Below are 23,353 nucleotides of genomic sequence, written 5' to 3' on the forward strand. Positions count from 1 at the left end.
GCATTTGAAACCTATATATTTTGGTAAGTTGATTTTAGTCAATTTATGAACTAATTTCTAATATTAGTAATGTTATCAAGTCAACTTAAGTTAGGCATGTAATTGCTAAATGCTCCTAAGTATATATTGTTGTGGTACAACACCACTTAAACTATTGATATTCTATACATAACATTAGCAATTGTAAACAATCATATCTTGACTAAGAATAAAGAACATTTAGAACCTTCTTTGGTACAGATAATAAATTTAAAATAATGCTCCATAAGAGAGTGATTAAGCAATCACTTCTGTATTTCACCCTTAAGAATTCTAATAAATTGAGGGCGTGTTTGGTTCGCACTATGAAAAATTACTAGGAATGAAAAGATGTCCGAAAATTTTATTCATATTCATCCTATTACTAAGAATATGGTATTACTGTATTTGGTTTATACGATCATATTATTTAGTCATGTTATTTAAGATTACAAAAAAATATATAATTTATATATTTATTTTTTTAATTAATTTTAGATAATGCTATAAAAAATTTTAACATTTTTTTAAAAAAAAATGAGAGAGAACATAGGTTAGGGAGAGAAAGCATAATTAAAGAAATAGGAAGAGAAATAGAGTCGAGATTAGAGGGAGTGAGAGAATTGAGATTTTAGAAAAAATTGGGGAGAGAGAACTTAGTTTAGAGAGAGAAAAAGAGTTGAACTTTAGAGAGAAAAAGATAAGTTTAGAGAGAGATATGAAGTTAGAGTGTAAAGAAAAATAATACCAACTAGCTGGCGGATAGCGAGAAAGAAAAAGATTAGACATATTATGATCACTCCAATCCATTAATATGAGGATACCCATCCTTCCTCAAGGAAATGAGATTATTACTTTGGGATGAATCTCATTTCCAAGTAAATCTAGTATTACCAACTAAATTATTTAGTGCATTTAGCCAAATACCGTCATATTTTGTTATTCCTATTAGATTACTAGGAATCTTAAAAAGATAATACGAACCAAACGCACCCGGAGACTTAAATAGAATGGCATTAGTTTCGTTTACCGCAAAAGAAGCAAACCAGATTACTCGTAGTATATTAGCTTAAAAAAGAGAAAAACAAGCACAATACCAAATTCCCATAGTTGTGCTTATGAGATAATGTGACAAGAAAGACATGATGTTTCTTGTACTAGTTTATGAGTCTTATGGTTATATTTCTAATTATACAGATACAAATGTCTTAAAGATACAAATTCTTAAAGAGCCAATAGTGCGAAGAAATTACACTGACTAAACTAAATATAAATTACAAACGCAAGTTACTATGATCTAAAGGGGCTGATCAACATAACCACCAATAACTTATCTACAGATTACCTGCTTTCAAAAACTGGCAGTTCTTATTGCAGTTCTTTGCAGTTCCTCAGCCTGAGAACATTGCAAGGATCAGCATCAATGAGCATATTCACCACCTCTCTCATTGTAGGGCGCGTGGTCGGTAACTTTGTAATGCAAAGGGCGGCGATTTTTAACACTTTGATCATGTCATCTTTTGCAGAGATCGGAACTCTGGGGTCAAGAACCTGCGAAGAATTTTGGGAGTTGAGATGCGCCGAGACCCAACAGACAATGTCGTTCCCTTCACCAAACTGCGGCTCAAATGCGCTAAGGCCAGTTAGCAATTCCAGCAGGACCACTCCAAAGCTGTAGACATCGGTCTTTTCTGTCGCCTTGAGAGAATATGCGAGTTCTGAAAAGAAAATTAAAAGGGGGGAAAATTAGCAAGTGCAAGTAAGTATTTCTTTGAAGAGACAAGAAGGTGCTTCAAAGCAATTCAAGTACATGTAAGAATATTCAGAAGAGATGTGAGTGTAGAATCATTTGATTTATCAAGAGTAAAAGCAGATGCAAATGCTTTTGCAACAGCACGAAAAGTAAACTTAAGTGATAAACATGAAGATGAATTGATATGTCAAAGAAAAAGAAGATGAATTTCTTTAGTTTACGGACACCAACAGAGTAAACTCTCAATTCACATGTAAACATATATAGTTTATTATGATCAAGACTGAGTAGTAATCTTACTGAGTATTCATAGCCTACATATATATGTACTTTAGTTGAGGCAGAAGAAAATAGAAAAGAATTGTGAGAATGAAAGCTTTGTTCTTAATGAGAAATGACACAACACTTTATATTCCAAAAAAAAAGAAGAAGATCAATTATAGTTGGGAGTGAACAGTTATAAGGGAGTGCTCAGTACAGTGGAAGAACTACTTACCTGGCGCAATGTAGCCGTGAGTACCAGCAAAACAACTGAATTCAGAGGCTTCAGCTATCTTCGCAATCCCAAAATCAGCAATCTTCGCTTCGTATTCCTCGTCGAGCAATATATTCGTCGATTTAATGTCTCTGTGTATAATCGCAGGCGAACAATCATGATGAAGATACATGATTCCCTTTGCTGCACCCAAAGCAATATTATACCTCTTATTCCAGTCCAACTCCGTCCGACCGCCTTTAATTTCACGACGAAGAGCTTGATGAAGGTTCCCATTAGGCATGTACTCATACACAATGTAGTTAAGCTCCCCTTTAGTCAAGCAGGCGTAAAGCTTTACGATATTCCGATGCCGAATCTTTCCTAGTATATCCATCTCAGCCATCAAAGCTTTTTCCCCATTACCTTTCCATAATTGTTTCACCGCGACTGCTCCTCTATTCTTTAATTCGAGTCGGTAAACTTTACCGGTTCCGCCGCTTCCAATTACATTCCCTTCATCCAACTTACAAATTTCTTCTGCATCAATCTCCGGCGGATGGAAAGATTCGAGTTTCCACTTATTGCCATCCTTTCCCTCCTCCATTCTAAGTGATTCTTCAAGTTTGAAGCTCCGATAGCTTATGAATACTAATCCAGCTAACAGGAACAACAAAGCTAATAAAATTGCTGGCACAATAAGCAGTTTCTTTGCAAATATATCTTTGTGTGTATTATCCATTTTGCACATACCCAACTCAGGATCCCATCTGCTTCCCGATTTTCCCACAATACATAACCCCGGATTCCCGTCAAATGCTTCCTCTCCAGCTATCATGAGAAGGCCCGGCGGGACCTGCCCCGTTAACCGATTTCTCGAGAAATCTATTGAGCTCAGTTTGAGTGCCTGTAGGCCATCCGGGATCGAACCCGAGATCAAATTCTGTGAGAGATTAATCGAGTTGAGAGACGCCAAGAACGAAAGTGAATTTGGTATTGTGCCGGTCAATGAATTCTGCGAAAGATCGATCTCGACTAATCTACTGCACAAACCAAGCTCAGATGGCAAAGATCCAGAGAGAGAATTGTCCTCTAAATGCAAAGATGTTAATTGATTCAGGTTGCCAATCTCAGATGGTATGCTACCAGAAAAGGAATTGTTTGATGCATACAACTTCTGTAACTGCATGAGATTTCCTATTTCAGCGGGAATTTCACCGGAGAGCTTGTTGTTTTGTACACAGAGCTGATTCAAGTTAACCGATTTCCCGATCTCTGACGAAATCCCTCCAACAAAATTATTATCTGAGATGTCGATAATGGTCGCATTTGGTAATGCCCACAAACCATCTGGAAGTTTTCCCGTGAACTGATTTTGACTTATCCTGAACCTTACAAGGGTCTTGCAGTCGGCGTAGGATTCGGGAAATTCACCTGAGAAATTATTGTCGAGTGCAAGAAGAAAATTCAGATTGTTGTTTCGGCATAAGAACCTCGGAAACTCGCCGGAGAAGTTGTTCTCTGATATGTCCAGACTGTTGAGAGGCGCGAACCGGCCGAAATTGGGCGGGAATTCTCCCGAGAAAGTATTCTCGTAGATTGAAAACCCATTTAGATATTCCAAGTCCCCCCACTCCTTTGGGATCTCACCGCGAAAGTTATTTCTGAACAATTGGATCACTGTTAAGTTCTTCAGACTACCCAGTTCGGCAGGAATTTCCCCACTCATCTGATTCTGAGATATATCGAATTCATGCAAATTTGTGAGATTCGCTAGCGCGGGCGGGATCTCTCCCTTCAAGTTATTCCGGTACAGCTCGATCTTGTACAGATTGCGCAACTTGGAAATGTCTTTCGGGAAATCCCCAGAAATATTGTTATTGGAAAGATCCAAAGTCTGCAGTGATGTCAATTCGAATACTGACGGCGGGATTTCCCCTGTCAGATTACAGTTTGCCCAGTAAAGCAATGTCAGGTTTTTCAAATTCCCTATGTTTGGCGGGATCTCCCCTTCGTCGAAGTCATTTCCAGCAAGGCCTAATGAAATCAGACCCGACAAATTTCCGATCCATTCGGGGAAATGACCGGAAAATCCATTGATGGAAAGATCGAGAATTTCTAAGTTGTTCAAGGACGAAAGATCCGGCAACGGGCCAGTTAAACTGTTTGCTGATAGATTGAGGACCTTAAGACTAGTGCAACTACTCAGCTGAGGAGGGATGGTGCCGGAGATCGCATTGGTGTCAAGCACAAGATAGGTTAGCTTACGGAGTGCGGAGATGGAAGGCGAAATCTTGCCGGAGAGGTTCCGGTTCGACAGTGAAATTCCGACCACCTCGCCGGAAGTGGAATCACAACTTACCCCCAGGAAGTGGCAGGGAGAATTGGACTCGGTCCAGCTATCAAGATGATGTAGAGGATCATTTAAGTTGCTCTTGAACTGGAGCAGAGCATGAACTTCCACCTCTTGGGAGTTTGAGGTAGGGAGAAAACAGAGGAGGAGAGAGATGAGTATCAAATGAAGGCACAAGTAGTGATCTATCATTGTTGAGGGCAATTTGCTGAGTCTCGTAAAGGATTAAACTTCCATGAATCCCTTGTAGTGGTTTTAGAAGACCTATAAGAACAAAGTACAGCAGAAAAAAAGATACCTTAGAGATTAGATTATAAAAAGATTCGAAAAGTTAGTTGCGTAATAAGATTCTCCCGAGCAACACAAAAGAAGTTCCGTGACTAAAATAACTAACTGAAAAAAAAAATTTATAATCCAATTAAATACCGGCGCTTGGGGATTATTTAACTACATTTTAGTTATTACTGCATGCAAATTTAAATTGATTGGTCAGCTGCTGTAATTGTAGCTGCACAAAAAGCCTCAACTGCAACATTTAGAACTAACTGCCTCCAAAATTAATCGTAAATTAATCGTAATTTCATCTACAGTCGTTTAAGGCTTCGTTTGGTTTGGGGTTAAGTAATAATTAGTTATTCTAGAAATGTTAAGTTCAGGGTTACGTCTGGAATAGAACAATTTTGCGTTTGGATGATAATTGAGTTGTTCCAGAAATTAAGAAAAATAGCGTTTGAATAGATAAGATGGAATAAGAAGAATAGTAAGTAGTTATAAATAAAAAATAACTTTATATTTGAATTTAAATATTTAAATTTTATAATTAAACTTTTAAATTTAAATATATAATTTTAAAAATTAAAAATTCAAAATAAAAATTAATTTTTAAATCTCAAATTCAAAAATTTAAATTTAAAAATATCAAATATTAAATTTTTAATTTAAAAAATTTAAAATAATAATTTAAAATTTATAATTAATAATTTAAAATTATATGTCTCAATTTTAAGCTTACAAACTTTAAATTTAAAAAATTTAAAAAATAAATTTAAATTATAAATTTAAATTATAAATTTAAATTAAAAAAATTGAATTGGAGTGAAATTAACTTTAATCCCAGCTCAATTCCATTGCAGGGTGGGATTGTGGGATTTGTTAACCCCACCCCAAATGGACTATCTTGGGGTGGGGTTAACAAACCCCACCCTAAAAAATAGTGTTTGGGGTTAAGGAGGGTTATCTCCTTTAACCCCCCTTTAATCTCCAACCAAACACTACTTAAGGGAACAACTTTAAAGAAATTAAACAAAATTTTTCTATATAGGAATAAACTCATCGCTCTATATAAAAAAATAACAAAATTTCGTAAATGCATTTCTCAATTGCATAAAATAAAACATATTATTTACAGCTGCAACAATTTTTTCTTTATTTAATCAAATAAGAGGTATATAATTATTATAACTATTATTTTACCTATATTTTTAACTTTGTAATTATATTTAACTATATGCTCCCTTAGCGTAAAGCCTTATTAGTACTTTATTATTATGCTGCGTGAACTATACTGTTTTGGATTGCGACACCCCCTCGCACTAAACGCGCCTCACCAATCACCATTGCATAATTAGTGGCATGTAATGATGACACGTCAGCATCAAACAGGCACATGCGTATTAGCTTTACCTCGCACTCAACCGTGGGCCCCACCACCCCCATTCACTCGTGACACCGAAACGACCGCTGACCCCTTTTTTGGACCCGAGTCCGTGAGATTAGATTTCTTAGCAGTTCCCACTCAACACGATTAAGACCCGCATCGGCGAATTTAATCCGTTATCTAAGCTCAAATTATCTTGCGGTAAAAATAGATAAAGACCCCTCAACTCTAGAGTATTTTTGATATAGCCCCTCGACTTCATTTGTTTTTTGTTAATAATTTTAAACTTTTTTCTTTTTATTTTTGAATTAAGAGATTTCCCTTAAATAAAGTAAGCCCACAGCTATCCTAGATTTTCCTGAATTGAACTCACCAAGAGTTTCTCCACCGTTGGTTACATCGTTATCTGTTACATAAGAAAAATATAATAAGAAAAAAATGAAGTAGATAATATATGAGCGCACTAAGGTCTTAGTTGTAATTTCACAGTGTTGAAATATTTACGTTAATTTTTCATTTTTTTTTTCTAAGGAGTATTTGATTTATTTTTAAAAAAATATTAAACACTGCAATAAAATACCTTATGGCAATACAAATTTACAATACAAGTGAGGTTAAATATTTATCTCTCGAATTTCCTATTAGTGTAAAATTTGAGTCCACGCCATATGCAATAATAGTAACACTCTATAATAAGTAGAGCATCCAAACAGGCTCTAGTCATTAAGTGCTAATTTGTATGCGAGATCACTCTTAAAACGGAGAGTTTATTTCTCACATATAACTTCCTATAATGATAACTTTATTTATGAAGTTGGAAGGGTTATTTACAATTTAGCGAATATTTTGGAACATCTTAGCATGCATATTCTTTTCCAGAACAAAAATAAAAGAGTAGCTTAGAAGTACAGGATCCCATCATCAGGTCAAGTGAACATTTGCATATCCTAAGTAATAGTCCACCAGTAGCAAAGGATTGGAATATACGGTTTTAAGTTCGAAATCTAGTTATTTTATATTTTTAGTTAAATTTATTTTAAAACATAAATAAAATGAGTAACATGCTATATCTTTCTCTTAGGGGGAAAAAAGTTGCATATCCTACGCCACACAGTTAGATCATCATAGCCATCCGCTCAAAATTAATCTTTTAAATATAACTTCTACAAAGTATTAAAAAAACTACAAAAACGAAGTTCAAAGCATATTTCTAACTTGGAATACACTTGAGAGAACAAAAAGGGCTTAGCCCAACAAAAATATCTCCCATATACAAACCAAATCCAAATGAAACCAAATCAATTTCGAATTTAAATTTTCGAAGGCCAATTCGAATTCAATAGTAGGAAGAGAAGTTGCCCGTAGAAGAAGCTCAATACTCAACAAGCTCCTTAATTACGTTGCATAATCATCTAAACAAGCAATCTAAGCTATCCAATCGAAATATCATGGGAAAACCTAAAACTCTTTGTTCAAAAATTTAATTTGAAACTAAATAAACAATAGGAAGCAAATGCATAAACAAAATGTTTAATTTACAACCAATTAATGAATAATTTAATTACCTGTGAGAAATCCTTCTCTTCTCCTCAGCCCATCTCTGCGTTGAGTCAAATCGGAAATTAGAGAAGAAAAATATGAATAAATTTATTGAATATTTGGTTTGGATTTTTTTTTTTTTTTTTTTTTTTGGTTTTGGGTGGGGGAGGGGGAAGAGATTTTCCCCTCGTGCTTCGTTGCTCACTCACGAGATAAGGAGTGGAGGAAATTAAAGGGATGGAACCTTAAAAAAGGGTTCGTGAAAAAATTAATTTGTGGGGGGGTCTTGTAAATTTACTATAATACCCCTCATCCCTTTTAGATTATGGCTAAAGCTATTGCATGCAACCTGTACACCATGTACTACATACTCTATTAATTTTATATTAGAGAACTTAATTTATTGCTATATTTTATAATATTTAAAAAGCTGGCCGGATTACAAATATTTGAACACTTATTTTTATAAGTTAAATGATGTCTCGTTTCAATTAGTCAACAATTTGGATCTATCTCATGCCTAATTAACAAAATTCTAAAATAAAATTTTTTATATAATTTTTTGAAATTTTTAATATATTTATTATTATAAATTGTCAGATAAGTAGTACTATAATAATAAAGCATCTGCACTGCTGTATGTTGGCGTCATAGGGTTCTAGTCTCAAGCGAAGAGAAATTTTTTTCTTTTTTGTTACAGTTATTTCATATAGAATTTGCAACATCTAATTAAATATCTTTACATTTCATAAAAATATAACAAATATATAAACATAATTTTGTGTGAGATAAATCTCATGTGGCGTATCCATTATAACGTAGACTATTTCAGTGGGAAAATTCTGTGTAGCACTGTAGAGAGCCAAACTTTTGATTATTTCTTTTTTAAAAAAATTATCATTGTCAATTATGATGTTAGGATATTAATTTCAAAATATATAATGTAGCGCATGAGGTTTACGGGTACACAAGGTGCATGAAATAATTTTCTCAACGGAGCACTAGAGATCGTGAATTACAGCAGTGCTCGTGCGTCGGTGGGGGGTGGTGATCCACCGTACAACTCTCGAGTCGTCGATCTCAGCCGTTCGTTAGGGAACGGCAGAGATTGAAGAGGAAATAGATGGACGGCGATCGGGTTCTCCGTACGGCATCACATGTATCGCCAAATATTTTGGTTATCTGTTCTCTTAAGAACCATGGCTTTACGCTTCCGTGATAAGAACGAGAAGTGAAAAATTTGCATTTGTCTACATCCAGTAGGCTTTTGAACAATCACGTTTTTTTTTTTCTTTTTCCGTAAGTGACCATCTTAATTATTTCAGAAAATTACATAAAATTATTTAGATACTTAATTGTTTTTTTTTGCTACTGTGCATTGTTTGTTTTACTGTATAATAACCACGTGGCTATGAAAGTTAATTAAAATCTTAACTTTCTATTGTATTATAGTTGCATAGAGAGGATTGTTCGAAGATATAATTTTTTTAAAATTTAGATGTCATTTTTTAAATACATAATTTAGTTTGAGAAAATGTAAGGACCTATATCTTATTAATTGTGTGTGAGGTAACTAGACTCTCTAAAATAGCGAATCGCCTCGACAAAAGATTAAAAAAGAAAAAAAGATTAGTTATCCTTTTTTCTGTGTATAGCAGTTAATAAGAGGGTGACATGCAATGAGCTCGCACACAATTAAGCAAGGATAATCGCGATATAATTTTATATATTTCTTTATTTGTTACTCTAGACTTAGTAGGTTTGGCTATAAACTCGGAGAAGTAATTGACCACGATAACCAACTAATTTGGTCGTAAGCTGATGGTGTTTGATTGCTTCTGTAATAACAAAAAAAAATCTATAAAATTAGTAAGTGTTAATTTAAGATATTTAACTCTTTGAAAAGCAACTGACTGTTCCTAAAGCAAATGGTAAAAAACTTGATGGTTGGAACTCGAGACCCAACTTCGAACTTAGTTGATTCACATTGTCAATTAAATTTATTTCTAAATGAAATAAACAAAGCAGGTAGCGTGCTATCTATCTCTCTCAAAAAAAAAAAAAAAAAAAACTCCTTGAAAAGCAACCAGAGGCACAAGTTTTAAATTTAAGCTTGTTCAAGAAGCTAAAATTAGCTGTTACCTCTTAATCGGTATCTAGATACCTAACCACTTGCAATCGATTCCAATAATTGGAACGGGGTCGATTTCGATCAATGGGTTAACAGTAACAGCTCTATTATGTTCATTGTGATAACGTGTCGCTTTATGAGCAATTAAGTCACATCCAATTGTAGTCTTAAAGGGGTGGGTACCTCCACATTCGAGTCATATCAAGCTCAAAGTGTAAAGACCACATTGATTGAAATGTGGGTCCTTAGTTGCCACCAATTAAAACCTGCCACGCTCGTCAGCAAAGTACACTATTCACTTGCCTAATGGAGTTCTATAATTTCAGTCAATGTTGACCAGAAAGGCTACTATATAACACTTACATCATTCTGTCACTAATCGATCGATTATATTATTTTTTAAAAAATATATAATAAAAATATTTTTTAATAATCACGATGGAATGGGTGAACTCAAAAGCAAACAATCTGATTTGTTGGAGACACCACATCAGCTATATAACTAGTGCATTCTACACTTTTTTCAATAATAACTTACAAATTAATGCATCTTTTATTCTATAAAATTAGGTTCACAACATGTGTTATATTCTTTATTTAAAAAAGTAGTTTTTATTTTTTCATTATCTTTTGTCCCACTATAATCATAGTAAGCACTTTGTTAACCTAGAGTTATTACTGTGCCAAATTCTTGCAAGATCGAATTGCTTTTGTGTTTAAGGTTAGTAGTTAAATTACGGTGTTTTTAAAAATTTAGATATCCATTTCAAAATTTACAATGATTTAGATAAAATCTAAACATTTGAATATTCCAAAAACCCCTATTGTAATACCCCAATGATGAGCCATATTTTCCTACCAAAAGAAACACAAATCACTAACAAAAACAGCCTCTATATAATACTGTGTGAACCCTGGCCACAAGAGAGAATGAAAGAAGGGAATTGCAAATTGAGAAAGCGTGAAGATGATAACTGCGTTCCATCCTCATTTAAATGATTAATTGGATTTTTCGAAGCGCTCCAAAGAGAATGAAATGACCTCAATTCTAGGGCGGCAAGCGAACTACGTAACGAAAGCTTTATATGAAACATTTCGTTGTCGTATCTACACTGCTTGTTACTCCATAATCGTATTACCGGTGCGTCATTACTAACTAATATGTTCCAATTTCTGTGATGTTCTCCTCTTTCTTTTTTTTTTTCTCAAGTGCGAGAAAATTAGCCTTTTTTGTATGGATATTAACTACAAATTTTATTGTTAAGAAACCAAAATAATAGTATGCATGTCGAATTTTGTTTGGATTGTACGTAATTGTCTAAAATGATGGTACGAATCTGCCAGCCTACTGCAGCCGATGATTTCACGTATTTATCATTTATCGATATTATTTTTTTATTATTATTTTTTATTATTTTTGAATAGTATATATTACTCAATGTAAATTGTTTAAAGAATTTCTGAACTTTAGCGCTAGCTCTTTCGCAAAGGAACATCAACATTTTTAATTTTGACAATTAAACTTTTTAAATTATATCTTATAATTTGCAATTTTAATGAGGATATATAAGAGTCTAGTAAACTATCTGATAAACTTTAGAAGATCTAATTGCTAAAATTAGTAATTCAAACATCTATTTGTTAAAAAAGATAAACTTCATAAAGTGTTTACATATTTTTCGTACATAATTATTATGCCAATTAGAGCTCAATTGTACATGCACGTGAAATCTCTCTCTCTCTCTCTCTCTCTCTCTCTCTCTCTCTCTCTCTAAGCACCATGAAAACTCTCATTATATCGGATTGGAAAGTGGAACAAGGAAGCAAAATAAAGTGGACAAATCCAATGGGCGCAACGTTGCAAACTATTTATGAGAAAATATGATGCTTTAATTGTTGTGTTGTGTTGAGAGAGGAGACAAAAGCTGGCCCATGCACTACCGATCTGTCAATTCGCACCGCCCAAGCGATCGTAGCCGTCCGATCACTTTCCCGCAGTTTTGAGGGCAAAATGTGTCAATAGTCCCTGTACTGTGTCCCGAATTGCAAGTTGGTTTTCGAACATAAATTTTCTTGTGATTTTTTAGTTTTAAAATAGTTCCTTGTTTTATTCTACTTGGATTAATTGAAGTAAAGTAACAAGCTAATTAATCTACAAATATTTGAATCCGTTATGTGCTCTTATTAAGAATAAACCAATTTGATCTCCATATCATTACTGGACCCATATTAATGGACCGTATCATTTGGTACTAAATAACTTTTTGCTAAGTGATGGTTACGTTTATTAACCTTTTATTTATGTTAAGAGAATGAAATCGATACATTACCGTGCACTATGATCATCAGGAATTTAATAAAACCAATAACTTGATACTGTTAATAGTATAGTAGCCTATTATATATATAGAACTAGGTTGGAATACTACGAATAGCACCAAGTTATTGGTGTTACTAGATTTTCTGCCCTTGGATGAAAAAATGTACGGTTAGAATGATGTGGACCACTTAGGGTTGAGTAAGTTATTGATTTAATAGTATAATCTAACGGGTGAAAATAGTCAAAGGGTTAAATCTAACGGCGAAAACTTTTTTTTGAGAGAAAGGTAGCACGCTACCTGCTTCATTCATAGAAAAGGTGAATTAGGCTACATGGGTGAGGCAACAAGGCCTCAGGAAGAGGAAAAAAAAAAAAAAAAAAAAACTAGGAGAGGTAGGTCTGATTTATACGCTGGAGAAGTTCCCAAAGTTCCGTCACAGATTTCAACTTACAGGCAACAAGTAGAGGGTCCGGCAGAGTGTTCTGAAAAACTTAAAAGCACTAAATGCTTAATACTATCGATAGTATCCCAGCCGGACTCATGAGCTAGAATACTCTCAAAAGCATCAAGAGGTTGGTGCTTTTGAGTTTTTAACTCTTAGATTGAGAAATGTAAGATTGGGATGATGGTGGTAGGTGGTGGTAGGTGGAATAGTATTTGATCCAAGGGCTATTAGTAATCAAGAAGTAGATCCAAGGACTAAAAACCTTAAAGCACTAAGGGAGTAATACTTCTAAAAGTATTCAAGCTCAATTATATATATATATATATATATATATATATATATATATATAGTCCTGTTGGGATACTATCGATAGCACGAAGCATTTTGGTGCTATCAAGTTTTCAACCGTTAAATTTACCTCTTTTATCATTTTCATCCGTTCAATTATACTATTCAACTAGCCACCCACTCAACCCTAGGGGGCTGGCATCATTCTAACTGCGCATCTTTTAATCCAAGGGCAGAAAACTTAATAGTATCAAGTCATTGATGCTATTAATAGTATACCAGCCTAGTTCTATATATATATACATATATATATATAATTGAGTTAGAATACTTTAGAAGTATCAATCCCTTAATACTTCTAAGTTTCTAGCCCTTAGATCTACTCCTTATTTAATAATACCCTTTGGATCAAATACTATTACACCTACCACCACCTACCATCATCATCTCAACCCTACATCTCTTCATCCAATAGTTAAAAACTCAAAAGCACTACCCCTTGGTGCTTTTGAGAGTATTCTTTTTTGAGAGATAGGTAGTACGCTACCCGCTTCGTTTATTTCATTTAGAAATAAACTTAGCTGGAAATATGAATCAACTAGGATTCGAACTTGGGTCTCGGGTACCAACCACCAAGCCTTTTGCCACTTGCTCTAGGGACGGTTGGTTTTTTGAGAGTATTCTAGCTCATCTCTCTCTCTCTCTCTCTATATATATTATCTTCTCTTCTCATTTTAAGTGGAAGTCGACTCATACCCCTTTGCCAAAAGGCGCAGGGCTTGTGTTTATGCTAGCATGTGTTAAATTAGGATTAATTTGTGGTAATTAATTTGGAACTGCTGTATAATTCTTTGCATTAGTCCTTTCATTAGAGGGCAATAATACCCTGACGAAGATGCATAATTCTCTCTTTGGTATAAAACTGCAAATATTGATGAACTATAGTTTCTGGAATGAGCTTGAAAACTTCAAAATTTTCTTAATTAATGAGCTTTGATGATTTTGGCTTTCAATTATATCCAGACTACTGAAACCCAATTCAAAATCTAACAGAGCCATTTTGTCGCATGCGAACAACAAATATCCATTTTGTAAGTTGTGCTTATGTTTTTAGCTGCATTTATCTGCATTTTTAGTCCTCCGTTAAATCGCAAAAAAAAATAATCATGATCCGTGATTTACGGAAGCATGATCCTTGGATCTACGCATCAGAAAGCTAGCCAGTATATATGGGATTATCCAAGATACTCACAATTTTATTTTATTTTTCGGAAGAACTAGAATACACATTATGAATTGTAGAAGTTAAAAGGTTGCTATCATATACGACACATGTGGCATTTTGTGTTATATAATTAATGTAATGAAATGGTATGAGGAACATTCCTAAAAACTTCTATGGTGAGACAACAACGCAATCCTTTGGGGGCCCCTGTAATCAAGTAACGAGAGAGAGAGAGAGAGAGAGAGAGAGAGAGAGAGAGAGAGAGGGAGAGCAAAAATTAAGCATTGGATGGTTTACTTGGAACATAGCGAGAGTATTATTCAATTGCTGTTACAACGCAGTGAGAGAAATATTGTAGCAAGATTGACTGTCGTAGTCGTTAATAAACGAACTTATCAAACTTTCAGCTATATAATAGGCAATCTAAACAGAAAGAAATGGTGTTGTCTTTAGGAGACGAGGCTCAAGCCCAACTCAAGTTCTTCACTGCATACATTCATTCGCGTAGAATTGATTAAAACAGTATTGTTAGTTATATACTTGTACCTTAACCCTTCTCCCCTTTCTTTCTTTCCTCTCTCTCCCTCTATCTCTTTCTCTATTTTTTTTATGTTTTATTTTTTCTTTTCTTGAGACCTTGGCTGTCTCACCTATGTTGCCAAATTCATTCCACTTTACGAACGAAGCGAGTAACTTACTACTTTTTTTTTAAAAGAAGAAGAAGAAGATAGGGATCCCTAAATATACAGTGGTAACACTCCAAGCAACCCAGATGTAAGTAAGATGCTCCAAAGAACGTTCTTATTTTGTTCACTTCAAACCCCAAAAATATTTTTTTAAAAAAGTTGTGTCTATTTTGCGTGACAGGGCATCGATTGGTATCGACATTCGATTAGTAGCCCCACATTGCGTACCAATAATGCTTTGCTAATATTTATAAGTGCCGGTCAATTATTGATTCATGGATAAAAGAGTAGCGTGAGTAACTTACGCACAAATGTATATTAATATTTCACGTTTCAAAATGAGCAATGCTAGATATGTAAACAATTTTTGATTGTAATCTCACAATTTGTTCATCCGAAGACCAACTTTTTCTCATTAGTCATATCAATTTTTTTAATATTAATATGTAAAAAAGGTTGTATAAATTTTAGGAGTAGAATTATAATTCTTGTTTTTGGGTTGTAAACTGACCAATTCTGTAACCAAATAAATATTTGAAAAGAAAAAGTTCCATAAGCCGAAGTATTATATGGTTTGGGTCAAACTAGTTCAATGGGCCAGTCAATGACTCAGCTCTCGTTGAATGCTCTATGGGCCCAATCGGCCCGGCCCGGTCCATTTTAAGTCAGTAGCTCTCTCATGCGAAATTGCGTTTTCCCGCTCCCCTCTTCTTAAATTCCCCCTCCGCCCCCTCCGCGGCGCCGCTCCGCCTCCTCCGCATAGCGGCGGCGGCGGCGGCGGAGGAGGAGAGAGAAAAACCCTAGGGTGCGGCATTGGAGACATGGGAGAGGACTCAGGTACCTTATGGTCGCGGTGGACGTCGCTATAAATCCTCGATCCCTGTTCGCCACCCCATTGCGAGGTGTGTAGTCCCCTCTCTTTCCCCTCTCCCTTATGGATCCAGTGCGATATATAAGCTTCTTTGATTTTACGCTCAACTTCCGATTCGGTAGTTTCGTCCAATTGTGGTGAAATTTCCGATTCTTACTGATTAATTTGACGCTTTTGACCTATGTTAACATTTTGATGTCATTTGACTTGTGATCGAATCATTTGCTATCATCGGATGATCAAATCATCCTGTGTGCTATTCTAATCTGTCGAATTTTTCAGTAATTTGCAGTTATGGCCAATTTGCAGTGTTTCTAGACCTCGTGATTTAAATCTAGCCATGGAATGTAGGATTAGCGAAACCTTAACTACCTGAATGATGTCTATGTAATATATATAGTGCATATTGGTTCATATTGGGATACGTACTTTTTCGACAAGTGTGTAGAAGGACACTTATGTGCGTGCTACGTTCATATATGTATGTGTAGCGTGTAGACTAGGGCCGTGTAGAAGCTGAATTCAATACTTGTTATCAACTGTTATACTCCACCATTGGTCTTTTATTGGTTTTGATGGCCAAGTTATTGATCATATCTATGAAACTCACACTAAGGTTGTAAAGCAGCACTTTGGATTCCCACAATGCGTGAAACCAACATCATGGTTCGCTCTGCCGCTCTGTGTGCAAAAACCTGCCCTGCCGTTGCATTTGCGGATAATCATATAGTAAGAGAGGGTGCTAAGACCATATTTTATTTTGCCTCTAAATAACCGTACCTTACGGCTTAAACTGGAGCTAGACTTTCGTTGCTGACCCCTTTAGCAGTAAAGTCATGCGCTAGATAACCAGCTTGCACTTGTTTGCTTTGCTGCATGTTCAGTAGATTTTATCCGCATTTTGCATGATAGACTTGTGTTTAGGCACTCTTTTGCTCATCTTCTAGCAGCGCAAGATATTTCAAGTAGGATCTTGCCAAAGCAGGTTGCCGAGCCTTTTAGGTAAATGCTGGTTCATGTCTTTTAGTTCTTTCATTTCTTTTGGATAGCAAACAGATTTAAGACAACTTGCTAGAGAGAGCAACATGAATCTGTGATAGAGACATTATCAACTCTTTAAGGTTAATTGCAGAATTTAGATGTAATCAATATTAGTCTTTCCAATGTTCATCCACTTTTATGCAACCGATAATTGTTCAAATCAGTCTAATAAATCTTCTCAAGATTAGCCTTGTAAAAGAAGAAAAGAACTGAGATGTGAAAGAAACTTCTAAGAACCTAAAGAAAAATAAGAGAAAAATGTTTAGCCAGTCCTACTTGCACTCTTAATCAGGAATAATTTGTTGGGAGAATATTACTATTTTGCTACTTATGAAGGATCTGTTGGAGAATTGTAAACATTATCCGCTTGTCATATGTAAACCGCGGCCCACTATCAATCTCCCTCTCTATCTACTGTCTTGTGGCATACAACTAGCTGTAACTGGTAGAACATAATTTAGCTCTCACTTCACAAGTAGCTCTGCTTCTTGTACTTATTTTTCTGCCACACGGTCATCTTTTAGCTCTTTATGCAAAGAACATTAACTTTTTCTAGGTTTTAGTGACTTGAGGATGCATTATTGTGTTATTGATTTACAATAAGATGGATGAATATGCTATATTTACTTGTTTATCAGTGTTTTTTTACTGTCAGAAGACTGAAATGACTTATATCACGTTGTGCCGAGCATATAGAAAAATGATAGTTTACACCAATGAAGATGATTCTTTTGCTGTAAAGGTAACTGATTGATTTATAGTTGTTCACTAGTAGTTATGAGGTTAACATGTGATAGGTGGGCACCGTGGTGCTAGTGGTGGTCAGTTTCTATAACGATCCGATCCACCAGCAATAATAACTTGTTGGGCCTAAACCACTGGCTCAAAATGCTTAAGTCCAGTTATTATTACTAGTGTGTAAATCTTATATATTCTAATCAGAATCAATTTTCCACCCAATATGGGACTATTGGGGCATTACAAACTCTCCCTGTTTAGGCCCCGACGTCCTTGTCGGGTCCAAACCAGATTACAAATACAGACCAAAATTACGATGACCAAAATTACGATGGGAGATTCTAGAGATGGCGCCTATAGGTTCAAGAGGTGACTCCTACCAAACCCGTTTGTGTAACACTTTGTCCCGCATAGCACTTAGCTCTCACACTTCCGACTAGTATTCGACTCTGATACCAATTATAACAACCCGACTTGCCAGCAATAATAACTCGTTGGACCCAAACCACCGGCCCAAAATACTTAAACCCAGTTATTATTACTAGCGTGTAGGCCTCATATATTTAATCAGAATCAGTTTATAACGACTCGACCCGCCAGCAATAATAACTCGTTGGACCCAAACCACCGGCCCAAAATACTTAAACCCAGTTATTATTACTAGCGTGTAGGCCTCATATATTTAATCAGAATCAGTTTATAACGACTCGACCCGCCAGCAATAATAACTCGTTTGGCCCAAAGCCCAAACCGCCGGCCCAAAATGCTTAATCTCAATTATTATTACTACCGCGTAGGCCTCATATATTCTAATAAGAATCAATTTCTCACCCGATGTGGGACTATTGACGCGTTACAATTTCATACAAGAAAGCTGATCAAAAATGAGAAAGAAAACTCTTAACGGGATTTTGGATCCGATCCGTACCACGGGGGCTCCGCCCTCCGCACCCCCTGGCGAATATCAGTGGTGCTCGGCCTATCAGCCCGAGCCCTCCGCTATCCGCCACAAACATTCAATTTTCTTTCACAAATTTATTTTCAAATGTCACACCGCGAAACTGTCAGCAAGTCGAAGTCCCGAACTGAAATCTATTATCAATTTTGAGTCACATCTAACAGGTATTACCATCTCACAGAAGTCATAAAATGTAGGCACATAGCAATAAATTGCTATTTCAGATATGTAGATGAGATCAAACTCGCCCCTTCTTACATCATTTTCTTTTATTGCTCTTACCTTGTTACAGTTACTGGTTACAACAAAAGGTTCACTGTGCTATGTGGATTGTGGGGAAAAGGAATAGTCGTAAAGAATCGAGTTTCTAGGAGTGAGGCACTGGCAGAGTGTGATCTAGTCTTTTTGCAATCTTGTGGCACACAATATGGCTACATTACATGTAGTCTGATAGTTTCTGTTTCCTGAGATTTTGGCTAAGGATTTATCCTCTTCCTTTTCGTTCCGCTGTGAAATCCTCTTGGCGATTCGTTCTTGAGTCCACTTTCTCCATAAGAACCTCTTTACATGCCCATTTTGGGTGTAAGAATGTCATAATCATTAGAAGTCATTCCTTAGCAGGAAAAAGTTTGAGATTATAATATTTTAGGAGACCCATATGAAACTAAAATAAATGTCTGAAGGATTAATTGGATGATGCTATTTTAAGGTTAGATCTGGGAATCCAAGCTAATCTTTATGATTTAGCTGCACAGAAGAGCATCTACAAAATTATATAGTGATAAAGGAAGTTGGATGCTTGTCTTGCACAAAGATGATCCATCATCACCAAAACTTTATCATCATATTTTATCCTCTTATCCTTCCTCTGCTTTTCGCTATGTCTTCCTTGACCTCTTGCTCATTCTTTCATAAATTCAAGCTTTCTCATGAGTACTACAGTCCCACATTTGTTATTTTTTTACATGAAATATTTGGGTAATCAAGTCTTGGACTCCCTTCAGTCTAATTTTAATTATGCTTTGATTTGAAGATTTAGATAATGAAAGTATTGGGGCCAATTAATAGTCCCACGTAATAAGTAATAGCGTGTACCACCTACATAAAGGCATTAATGCACACTTATTTTAGTAATATGAGCCTAATATTACATATTCCTATCTTCAAGTGTCACTAATCTCAGTTTCCTACCAAATAAACAAATGCATATAGGTCGAATCTGCATTCCACTAATCTTGTTGGAAGCTAACAAAATAGTACTTTGGATGCCTACGCACTTTGAAGCTGATAACCCCTTTGTTTTTTGTAATAAAAGAAATGCTTGGACTTCAGTGCCTAGGTTCTGGGAATATCGCTTTTTCTTATCAAATAGTAATAGGCTGTTTTATGGATCGTGGTATGTGATGTAGATCTTTTAAGGCCAAAATTATTTCTTACGTGATTTGTCGAATACTTTACTTGCAGCAGAATCTAGATAAAATAGGCATGGATTTCAAACATAACTAGCTACCTTGACACTTAATTTTCAAATTTTTTTTTTTATTGGATTGACACCCCAAAATTTACTATGGCATATTTCTCATTGCTTTTTATTTGGTAAAAAAATTTCAATTTTTTGTGTTCCCTTCTTGTAATTAGATAACCTGAGAAAAATTTTAACTTATAAAATCATAATACCTACATAATTATCCTCTTAATTTAGTTTTATATTTCTTTTTTTAAAGTTCTCTTACCATCACATATTGCAAGTTCAATTTTCAAAGTTTTAGGGTAGCGTGCAACCTTTATCTCAATTCTCAAACAAAAAATTTGAAGTTTTAAAACAACACAGATCGAATCTGCTCCTGTAGATAATATGCCTGCCACGCATGCACTATTCTATAATTTAGATCATTGATGCTAAGAATAAAACTATTCTTTTTTGTGTTTTCTTTTTTATTTCGAGAGGTTTGTTAAACAAAACTATTCAGGAATCTCAACTATAAATCATTTGGCATCTCGATTCTGATTCCAATTCCAGGTTTAATTTCCATTAGAATCAAACAAACCCTTAGTGTTAGTTTTCTCTAGTGTACCTTGAAATTTTACTAGGCCTCTGACACGGGGATTTTGATTTGCTGGAACACTATTACCTTCAAGATTTGCTGGAATACTATTAACTAGATATAATTTGCAAACAATGTGTCCTGTTATTGCCTGGCTTTTGCATTTGTATCATATAAGTCACTTCTGTGTCACTATTTTTATAAGAAAACATGAGTCGTTGTACTACAACTTACAAATAAATGGGGAATATCCTTGATAACCTAATGGGGAGAACATAATTTGGCAAAATGATAAAATGGGGTGTGTTGTTAATGAAATCAGTGCATTAGCTATTTCGAGCCTCGTTTTTTCTGGAGTTTCTTCCACTGCTTCTTTGTCTTTGTAGTCCAAAGGGTCTGAAGTTGGGCTTTTGAGATGTTCTTCCCATACATACAAAAGAAAAGTACAAAGCACAAGTGCATTATATAATGCAAAAGAAAGCCAAGTGGGCATGCAAAAGGCTTTATGGCATTCAAACAAGGAAACCTCCTTGCCATCATACTAGGGGGGTGTGCATTCACCCTCCTGTGAATAGATTAAAGGGGGAACAATAGCTTTATCACTACCCTGTGTTCGCACACTTGGATTCTTTACTCCTCTTATGTCATTCGCTGCTAAGGCAAATAGAGAGAGAGAGAGAGAGAGAGAGAGAGAGAGCCATGGCACCTTCCAAAGATACTCTCTTGTCCTAGAAGCCAGGGTGATATCTCTTTTTAAAGGGTTCTAGGTCTAAAGGAATGGAGGAAAATTGCAGTGTTTTTGCTTTATTTTCCTCCTTTAAATCCTTCCTTTCTCTTTTTGTCTTTTCCTTTTCTTTGCTTGTCCTTCCCTTATTTCATATCATGGCACAAGAAAATGAGATTTAAGTACACCACCATTCAGAAAAAGAAAAAGAGCCCTGGCATAGTTTGCATTTTAAGATGCAGTAAGAAGTTGGCTTCATAGCAACGCTTAGGGGCTGTTTGGTTTCCCGTAAAATGGCCCCGAAAAAAAAATTTCAGTAAAAAAGTGCAATTCTAAGCATTTGTTTGTCCGTAAAAAAATTTGTTGGAAAAACTTTTTTTACAAATCTGAGGAAAACGGAGGTTTTCGTTTGTCGCTCGAAAAGAGCGGAAAACGAAAACTGGGTTGGGAGGGGCGGGGTTCACAGGGTCGCGGTCCATGAGACGTAGACCGCAAGAGAGAGGTCCACTGGTTGCGGTGGACCTCTCTCCCCCATCTTCTTTTTTTATATATATAATATATATAATAATATAATATAAACGGAATCCTAACGAAACACTGATGGGTCCGAAGTGAACATTTCTTAATTTTTAAGATGGCAAAAACCTAGGTTTTCAGAATATGGGAGGAAAGTTAAAAAATGCTATTGACAGTAAAATTTCTTTAATTTAGCCTAAAAAAAAGACTTTTGCTTATACATTCCTCATTATTATTCAAAATTTTTAAATTTANATATATATAATAATTTTTATTTATAATTTTTTTTCCTTTCAACCAAACAACCGTCTCGAAAAATTACTTTTCTTTTCCTACGAACCAAATATAAACAACGTAAAATATTTTTTCCACCAAAAACTTTTTTTTCATAGAAAATTTTTTTTCCACAGTTTTATATGGAACCAAACACACCCTTAGCTATTATGTTTCTACTTGGCTGCGTCTAGAGCACTAACAGTAGTGTTAGTCTAGCATTATATTGTTCAGAATTTGCCTAGTCCCGAGACCCAAGTTCGAATCCTAATTAATTCACATTTCTAGTTAAGTTTATTTCTAAATGAAATAAACGAAACGGATAGCATGCTACCTATTTCTCAAAAAAAAAAAAAAAATCGCCTAGTCAGTTGCCTGGAACGAAGATTATTTATGTTCATTGTCATGAAATCGAAGTTTCTGTAAGGAATTGATGCGGATGCACATCTCATATGGAATTTATGCCTAAAGTAAGCAAAGAACTTTATTTATGGGTATAGATGCCTTCAAAAATGATTGAGATGCCTTTAGTAGGCTTCCAAGTAAAAGAGCCACCGAGTTGTGGAGGCCACTTGAGATCTTACAATTACCACTACCTTTTAATTCACAATTGCATCAGATTTGTTGCATTCTCTTACTAAACCATACATTTCTTATCAACTTAGCTTTTGCCATTTATTGGTGGTAACTCTGTGGAACAGACCACTTGCTTCTAATAATGCCGTAAAAGGCTTTGATGGTGACCTCTCACGGGTGAGACTCTTCTCCTCACCCTTATTAAGGAGCTCCTTAAAATCTGTGTGGCGACCACCACAACCCCCTTAGAAAGGGTGATCCAAGATGCCATTGATATAACCAAAGTAAACCTCTGCAAAGTGGGTTAACCAGGGTGGAACCATGAAAACCCATTAAAAAAGAGTGAAGAAGCACTGGGAAGCAAAGAGGACCACTTTGGGAGTAGGAGAGAGAGAAAGAGAGAGGTTCCAAGTCCATATGATACAAGAGCACTCTTTCCCATGCGAGGGGGCCCATGCTGATATCTTTATTTTCATTTGTAGTGGAGGGATCCGCCTCCTCTCTCTCTCTCTCTCTCTCTCTCTCTCTCTCTCTCTCTCTCAACATATCTCTCTTTTAAATGCGCATCTTCTTTGCTTTTCTATCTTTTCCGGTGAGAACATATCCAAAGGGTGGAGCTAAGGGGGGGAAGGAATAAAGCAGAGGAAAGCTTAATGATCCCTTTCCAGACAACAAATCCACACTTCAATATTATTATACTTATCATTGTTCTTAATAATC

General features: G+C 35.5%; 1 protein-coding gene across 2 annotated transcripts; it reads right to left on the reverse strand.

The window, feature by feature from the left end:
- Window positions 1,088–8,005, reverse strand: LOC109723601 (receptor-like protein kinase HSL1). 2 transcript variants are annotated; one of them, XM_020252037.1, is made up of 4 exons: window positions 7,822–8,005; window positions 6,630–6,662; window positions 2,268–4,863; window positions 1,088–1,736 (listed from the first exon to the last, which is right to left on the reverse strand). In XM_020252037.1, the coding sequence occupies exons 3-4, from the start codon at window positions 4,789–4,791 to the stop codon at window positions 1,387–1,389; spliced, it is 2,874 nt and encodes a 957-aa protein (XP_020107626.1). In that variant the 5' UTR covers window positions 4,792–4,863; window positions 6,630–6,662; window positions 7,822–8,005; the 3' UTR covers window positions 1,088–1,386. The 2 variants fall into 2 exon arrangements, with proteins under 2 accessions (XP_020107626.1, XP_020107627.1); XM_020252038.1 differs by lacking the exon at window positions 6,630–6,662.

The sequence above is a fragment of the Ananas comosus genome, linkage group 17 (genome assembly GCF_001540865.1).
Source record: "Ananas comosus cultivar F153 linkage group 17, ASM154086v1, whole genome shotgun sequence".
Classification (NCBI taxonomy): domain Eukaryota; kingdom Viridiplantae; phylum Streptophyta; class Magnoliopsida; order Poales; family Bromeliaceae; genus Ananas; species Ananas comosus.

Excerpts from the sequence above, each read along its gene's own strand:
- LOC109723601 (XM_020252038.1), bottom strand. The coding sequence starts at position 4,791 with ATGATAGATCACTACTTGTGCCTTCATTTGATACTCATCTCTCTCCTC. Across the intron at positions 1,737-2,267 it reads TCACGGCTACATTGCGCCAG|AACTCGCATATTCTCTCAAG; the intron begins GTAAGTAGTTCT and ends TTTTCTTTTCAG.